Here is an 8,375-nt window from a genome sequence, read left to right on the forward strand (position 1 = left end):
CCACTGCAATGAGAAGCCTGTGCACCACAACGAAGAGTAGCCCCCACTCGCTGCAACTAGAGAAAGCCTGTGCGCAGTAATGCAGCAGCCAAAAATAAATAAATAAAAATAAATTTTAAAAAAAGAAGACATACCAATCCTAAACATGCATGCAACAAACAACAGAGCTTCAAAATACATGAAGACAAAATGGTAAAACTGAAGGGATAGATAGGGAATCCACAATTACATTTGAAGATTTCAACACTCCTCTCTGAGTAGTCGATAGAACCAGCAGAAGGAAAATCAATAAGGATATGTATGACCTAAACAACATTATCAACCAATTTGACATAACTGGCATTTTCAGAGCATTCCACTCAGCAGCAGATGAATACGTATTTTTTGTGTGACAGATTCTGCAAAATTAGAACACACTTAGAGACTTATGCCTTGATCTGAGATTATCAAGAACACATACCTCTTACAGGGCATCAAGGTTAGCCAGGACACCTGTGACAAACCCAAGCTTTTGTCAGAGATTCTAAGTATCTAAGTGTAAGCTACTCAGGGATTTTTTAATAAATTTAGCCAACTGGAAACCTCCCCTGATGTGTCTGCCTGGTATCTCCCAGGGCATTGGTGGCTCTACATGGTTGCTTTCTGCTTTGATGTTTGCTATGATTTTCAGGAAAGGAAGCACCTCCACTAAATTAATACCCTATCTGGTACATAATCTAAATCAGTTTATCAAGAAACTAGCAAATGTGCCAAGCCTAGCAGCCATCTTCCTACTCTCATTTTTTCTTTTAAAACCCAGATGTGTGTGTATGCCTATGTGTGCACATATCATTTTGCTTTTCTGAATCTTATAACAGAGCTTCAGATGCTATCAGCTTCATCTATCATCAGATATGTTAATCTGTTATGTAGTTGTGATAGACAAAATAATGTCCCTCCCAAAAATGGTCATGTCTCAATCCTTGGCATTTGTGAATATGTTACCCCATGTGGTAAAAAGGACTATGTGATGTGACTAAGCTAATAATTTTGAGATGGGGAAATTATCCTGGATTATCTGAGTGGGCCCAATGTAATCACAAGGGTCACTGTAAGAGGGAGACAAGAGACAAGAGAGGTGAGAGTCAGAAAAGGAGATGTAGGGAATTTCCCAGTGGTCCAGTGGTTAGGCACTTTCACCGCCTGGACCTGGATTCAATCTCTTGTCGGGGAACTAAGTTCCCACAAGCTGTGTGGCACCACCAAAAAAAAGGAGATACAACAACAGAAACAGCGTTGGAGTGTGTGCTCTGAAGATGAAGGAAAAAGGCCATGAGCCATGGAATGCAGTCAGTCTCTAGAAGCTGAAAAAGGCAAGGGGCCTCCTGAAGGAATACAGTTCTGCCGATACCTTGGTTTTAGTCCTGTGAGACTCATTTCAGACGTCTGACTTCCAGAACTGTAAAATAATAAATTTATGTTGTTTTAAGCCACTAAGTTTATGGCCTCAGAAAACTAATACAGTAGTCAAATTTATCAATCTTTCTCTTTATAGCTTTCTAAGTTTGGGTTCATGTTTAGAAAGACCTTTGCCACTCTGAGATTATAAACCTTTCCCCCATGTCTCATTTGAAACTTCCATGGTTTTAGATTTTATTACTTTAATAGATTGACTAATTGAAGGAAGCAGCCAGAGGTCTGTATCTTGTACTGATATAATAGAAAAAGGAAACATGGATGGAAGAGTCTTTATCTGTTTGACCTTTGGACTGGGCCTGTCTTTCTCTATAGGAATCTGCTAGCATAGGAAGGGATGGTCATTTATTGTCTGTCTAGCTGACACTGAAGCCTGCAAATCCTAGGCTTGGGGCATAGAATGCTGGGGAGAGTGAAGGACTGAGGGAGCCAGAGTTCTCCTTGTGAGAAAGGATGTGTTTCTTGAGGTTGGAGTGGGGAAGACGAATGTCCCATATTCCCATAAAGAGACTCAGTACTTTGTTTGGGGGTGACAAATTATGCTCAGAGACTGAGATTGTTCTTGTTAAATATTTTATTTAACACAGGTTCACTGTGGGAATTACAATGATTTCACAAGCCAATAGCATACAGGATAGTGTCTCTTAATAAGCCAGTAAAGAAACAACATACTCCAAACCAATGATAGATTGCTCCATGCAAGGGGAGATGAAAAGAATAAAGTCCAAATTTAGTTGAGGGAATACCTTTTCTATGAGTTCTGATTTCTTGGAAGAGTTGACATCCGACGCCAGCGCAAAAATAAAAGTCCCTGGTTGCTAAAGCATGTTGCTAAGGAACGATGGTGGTTGTGTTGGCAGGCTGGCTGATCTCCCAGCAGTTGGTCACCACTGCCAATAAAGAAGTTGCCTTTACCAAAGCAGGGGCCAATGCCCCAAGGTCCTTGGAGAACTAGGTTAATAAAGAGTAGCTCTGCCCAGACAAAAGTCTCGGTACTCATAGTCTAAATGTTCCCTGGCCATAGTTCCTTCTCCACATCTTCTATGGAAAAGCCCCCTTCCGGATCCCTTAGCCACTAAGCTACTGACTGCTTATCAACAACAGATGAGATGATGACATCCTGACACAGCTTACTTCATTCTCATATCAAAACAACTTTACTTCTAAAAACAACATTTTATGTCTTAGTCATAAACAAGTCGATTAAAACAACTTCACTTAGGTCATAAACACCTGGACTTGAAATCATATCAAACCAATACACAACACTGGGGCAAGCACATAAACTGGAGGACAGGGAAAGAAGGCCCCTGGGAACAGGGCCAGATAGATAACTCATGGGGCCCAATGCAAAATGAAAAAGTGGGACCTCCTTATTCAAGAATCAGGAAAAAAAAGTGTTGTCAGAGGTGCTAAAATAGAAAACGTTTTCCTTTCTTCTAGTCCCCTGACTTGTGTTTTTTCACTTACTACTTAGTGTCATTCTAAGTAAAGCTTGAATTTTAAATTGTTGACATAATTTTACCATTCAGCTTTATATTGTGCAAATGCCAGTTTTAAATGTAAATATATCGGCATTTAACTAACTCATCAGTGGAATCACCAAAATTACACAATTTTTATTTTGTAATTTGTACATGCATACACATAGTTGATCCTCACTATTTTTAGCTTCTGTGCTTGTGAATTTGCCTACTAGCTAAAATTTTTTTGTAACCTCAAAATCAATACTCTCAGCATTTTTGGTCATTCATGGACATGTGCATGCACAGTTTGGGAAAAATTGGAATTGGACAACATGCATATTCCCTCCCAAAGTTTGTTGACCTAAAACAAATAGACTGCCAGATATTTCTCCATCAAAGATGGGTTTATTCGGAAACAGCAGAGGATTGCAATTCGAGGTCTGTGAACATGGTGTGCCATGTGCAAGTCCCCACATGGCAATGGAAGGGTACTTGACAAGGAGGAAAAGGAAATTGGGAGGGCTATAGCAAACAAAGAGTCCATGGCTTTTCATTGGCTCCTTGCTGAGAAAGAAGAGGGGTCTTCCTTTTTCCTTTTGGGATCTGCTATCATTCCAGGGGTGACAGCTTCCCCTTCTAGTCCCCCACTCTATTCAACTGAGGTTTCTGTTTATTAATTTTCTTACAGGTTGAAAGAGGTGAAGTTCTGCTTTCTTGTTTTAGGTCTCAAACTGTCAACAAGTGTTTTTTTTGTGGACTATTTAGTGCCACATTTTTTGCATTTTTGTGGTTTTCATTCATGATTTCACTGTTTCAAATGACCCCCAAGTGTAGTGCTGAAGGTTCAAAGGGCAAGAAAGCTGTGATGTGCCTTATGGAGAAAATATGTGTGCTAGATAAGCCTCCTTTAGGCATGAGTTAGTGCAGTTGACTATGACTTCAAATGTTAATGAATCAATACTGTATGTTAGATAAAGTGTCTTTAAAGAGAAACACACATAAAATAAGGTTATGTATTGATCAGTTGATAAAAATGTGACCAGAAGCTTGCAGGAACCTAACTCTGTATTTCCCTTGGGAGCACTGTGGTTCAGTATTCACCAATTCAGTGTTTGTGGTAACTTTCTAGACCATAACTACCGTGAATAACAAGAATCAATTGTATTTTGTTCTTACCAGAGCAGTGGAAACACTGTACAAAACTAACGCAACTGTTTTTGTTTTTGTTTTTTTTGCAGTATGCGGGCCTCTCACTGCCGTGGCCCCCCTGCCGCGGAGCACAGGCTCCGGACACGCAGGCCCAGCAGCCATGGCCCACGGGCCCAGCCACTCCGGGGCACATGGGATCCTCCCGGACCGGGGCACGAACCCGCGTCCCCTGCATCGGCAGGCGGACTCTCAACTGCTGCGCCACCAGGGAAGCCCAACGCAACTGTTTTAACTCCTGTGATATAGTGACCTATAATAAGAAATATATATTTGGTCTTTGTCCCCATTTCTGGCACAGAGATCTTAAAACTCTTGGAATTTCCTAAGTGATGAGAATGACAAAGATATCTTTTGTTATGTCAATGAGGTGACTACTGGACCCCACCTAAGGAAGGGGGCTGATTGTCAGGAGAGCAAACCATGTGATTAGAGGGGAGGAAAGGACAAGGAGGGAAGGGAAGGGAGGGAAAGAGGAGCTAGAGGTTGAATCAACCGCCAGTCATCAATGATTTGATCAATCTGCTTGTGAAACAAAACCTCCATAAAGCCCCAGAAGGGGGTTTGGTCACGTGGTGCCCCTGGTTACGCCCGGAGGCAGCTGTGGGGTCTGGGGCTCAGACGGGGGCCATTTTGCCGAAGGCAGTCTCCGGAGTTGGGGGCTTAAGCTGTTCTTTTTCCTCCTCTGCAGCTTGAGGATTGGAGAAGAACAGGAAGGCTGGGCTCCATCGAGCCCTTCGGAGAAGATGGTTTCCTACAGGCTCCGCCACTTGACGACCCTTCATGGCGGCTGCACCCTTCGCGCTGCTCCCGCTGCCGCCCCTTCCAGCCCTCTGTGCCTATCGCCTCCGGAGCCGCAGTCGTCCTCCCGCCCCAGAGACTGATCATAGACGAGGTGGGGGCGCCATGAGAGGTGAGAAAAACTACTGCTGCTGTGGAGCTGCCGGAGACCACGGTTCCTGCCTCCCGACACCTTCGCCTCTGGCCTCTACCCTCTTGATGCCCGCGGAGGCAATCTCAAGTAATTGGTCTGGGTCTGGAGGTGGTTTGTCAGGGGGAGATGAAGAGGAGACTCGGCTCCTTCAACAACTCCGGACCGCGCCGGATCCTTCCGAGGCCTTCCAGGCTTTACAGGCTGCTTTGCCGCGCCGGGGCGGTAGACTTGGCTTCCCCCGACGAAAGGAAGCATTGTATCGGGCCGTGGGTCGAGTGCTTGTGGAAGGAGGTAGTGATGAGAAGCGACTCTGCTTGCAACTCCTCTCGGACGTTCTCCGGGGTCAGGGGGAGGCAGGCCAGTTGGAAGAGGCCTTTAGCCTAACACTTCTGCCTCAACTAGTTGTCTCCTTACGAGAAGAGAATCCAGCCCTGCGGAAAGATGCGCTGCAGATCCTACACGTGTGTCTGAAACGTAGTTCTGGAGAGGTGCTGAGAATGCTTATACAACAAGGACTGGAAAGTACCGATGCCCGGCTTAGAGCTTCCACGGCACTACTGTTCCCTATCTTGCTTACTCCTGAGGATTTGTTGCTCGGCCTAGATCTTACCGAGGTGATAATATCCTTAGCCCGAAAGCTTGGCGGTCAGGAGATAGAAGAAGAATCTGAGACAGCCTTCTCTGCACTTCAACAAATTGGGGAGCGTCTTGGCCAAGAGAGGTTTCAGTCATATATCTCTCGTCTGCCTTCTGCCCTGAGGAGACACTACAATCGCCGCCTGGAGTCCCAGTTTGGAAGTCAGGTTCCTTATTATTTGGAACTTGAAGCCTCTGGATTTCCTGAAGATCCCCTTCCCAGTGCAGTGCCTCTTTCCAACAGCAATCTTAAATTTGTGATTATTCCTCAGGAGCTGCATTCAAGGTTGTCAGATCAGGAAGACTATAAGAACCGGACTCAGGCTATTGAGGAGCTAAAACAGGTGATGGGACGCTTTAACCCTAGTTCCACCTCTCATTCTAGCCTCGTCAGTTTCATTAGTTTGATGTATAATTTGTTAGACGATTCTAACTTCAAAGTGGTCCATGGCACACTTCAAGTTCTTCATTTACTGGTTGTTCGTCTTGGAGAGCAGGTACAACAGTTCTTGGGACCAGTTATAGCAGCTTCTGTCAAAGTGCTGGCAGACAACAAGTTGGTGATCAAACAAGAATACATGAAAATCTTCCTCAAGCTAATGAAGGAAGTAGGTCCTCAACAGGTGCTTTGCTTACTCCTGGAACATCTCAAACATAAGCATTCCAGAGTGAGAGAGGAAGTGGTGAACATTTGCATCTGCTCCCTCCTGACCTATCCCAGTGAGGATTTTGACTTATCCAAACTGTCTTTTGATCTTGCCCCAGCTCTTGTAGATAGCAAACGCAGGGTACGCCAAGCAGCTCTTGAAGCCTTTGCTGTGTTGGCATCATCAATGGGCTCAGGTAAAACCAGCATCCTTTTCAGAGCTGTGGATACTGTTGAGCTGCAGGATAACAGAGATGGAGTGATGAATGCTGTGCAGGCCAGATTGGCTAGGAAAACCCTCCCAAAGTTAACAGAAGAGGGATTTGTGGAGTATGCAGTACTCATGCCATCATCTGCCCAGGGTAGATCAGGCCATTTGGCACATGGAGCAGATACAGACTGGCTTTTGGCGGGTAACAGAACTCAGAGTGCGCACTGTCACTGTGGTGACCACACAAGGGATAGCATGCAAATTTATGGATCTTATGGTCCAACTATCTGTACTCGAAGGGTACTAAGTGCAGGAAAAGGAAAAAATAAATTACCATGGGAAAATGAGCAGCCTGGAGTCACGGGAGAAAATCAGACCTCCAATTCAAAGGATATAGAAGCACGGCCCCCACCCAGGGCCCTACCTCTACACTCGGAGACCCCCTCTAACCACACTGGGCCTAAACCCCACCCACACACCCTCACTCAGGGTCCTACCTCCAAACTCCAGAACTCCACACTCCAGGCGCCCTCCTTTCGTCCTGCTGCCTGTCTCCTTACGCTCAGATCCTAAGCGGAGGCCCAGCTCCACGCTTGAATGCCGCCCCGCCTAGGCCTCGCCTCCAGGGCCCTTTCAAGCTACGTGGGTCCAGAGCCTAGGCCCCACCCCATGCTCAACCGTCACCCTCCCCCACCCGTCTATGTCACGCCCACCCTAAACCCCACCCCTGCCTAAGTTCCACCCCCGCCTAAACTCCGCCCCCATAGGCAAGGCTTTTTTTTTTTTTTTCTTCTTTGCCTCTTTCAGATTGGGGTTCTGTTTTACCTTGTTGATTCACTGTTATTGATTCCTTTATATTTTTATTCTTCCTCACAAATCTTTTATTGCTCCGGACGCGCAGGCTCAGCGGCCATGGCTCACGGGCCCAGCCGCTCCACGGCATGTGGGATCTTCCCGGACCGGGGCACGAACCCGTGTCCCCTGCATCGGCAGGCGGACTCTCAACCACTGCGCCACCAGGGAAGCCCTATCTTATTCTTTATAGTTTGTTATTGTTCTCTCCTTCTGGCTTGTTTCCCCCCACCCCACCTCTTTTTCTTTTCCTTTTTCTATTGTGGTTTCATTTTACCCTTTGCAGCTGTTTCAATTATAGTTTTATTTTTCTTAATATATTTTTTATCTTTCAAATTTTATTTTGTTTTTTATTCTTTGATATTGTACTGTTCCTTTTTTTCTTCCTTCTTTTTTTCTTTCTTTTTTTTTTTTAACTACACCACGAAACTTGTGGGATCTTTGTCCCAGGCCAGAGGTCAGGCCCAAGCTACTGTGGTGGGAACTCTGAGTCCAAACCGGTGGACTAACAGAGAACCTCAGACCCCAGGGAATATCAATCGAAGTGAGGACTCCCAGAGGTCCTCATCTCAGCACCAAGACCCAGCTCTATCCAACGGCCTCCAAACTCAAGTGCTGGATGCTGCAGGCCAAACAACCAGTGAGACAGGAATACAGCACCACTCATCCAAAAAATAAATTTGGATGGCGAATTCTATCAAACATTTAGAGAAGAGCTAACACCTATCCTTCACAAACACTTCCAAAATATAGCAGAGGGAGGAACACTCCCAAACTCATTCTATGAGGCCACCATCATCCTGATACCAAAACCCGAAAAAGATGTCACAAAAAAAGAAAACTACAGGCCAATATCTCTGATGAACATAGATGCAAACATCTTCAACAAAATACTAGCAGACAGAATCCAACAGCACATTAAAAGGATCATACACCATGATCAAGTGGGGTTTATTCCAGGAATGCAAG

General features: G+C 45.1%; 1 protein-coding gene across 1 annotated transcript; it reads left to right on the forward strand.

The window, feature by feature from the left end:
* Window positions 1-4,910: 4,910 nt before the first annotated feature.
* Window positions 4,911-7,213, forward strand: LOC132476455 (TOG array regulator of axonemal microtubules protein 1-like). Its single transcript, XM_060078421.1, has 2 exons — window positions 4,911-6,971; window positions 7,121-7,213. The coding sequence occupies exons 1-2, from the start codon at window positions 4,911-4,913 to the stop codon at window positions 7,211-7,213; spliced, it is 2,154 nt and encodes a 717-aa protein (XP_059934404.1).
* Window positions 7,214-8,375: the final 1,162 nt, after the last annotated feature.

Source organism: Mesoplodon densirostris, chromosome 2 (genome assembly GCF_025265405.1).
Source record: "Mesoplodon densirostris isolate mMesDen1 chromosome 2, mMesDen1 primary haplotype, whole genome shotgun sequence".
In the NCBI taxonomy this organism is placed as follows: Eukaryota; Metazoa; Chordata; class Mammalia; order Artiodactyla; family Ziphiidae; genus Mesoplodon; species Mesoplodon densirostris.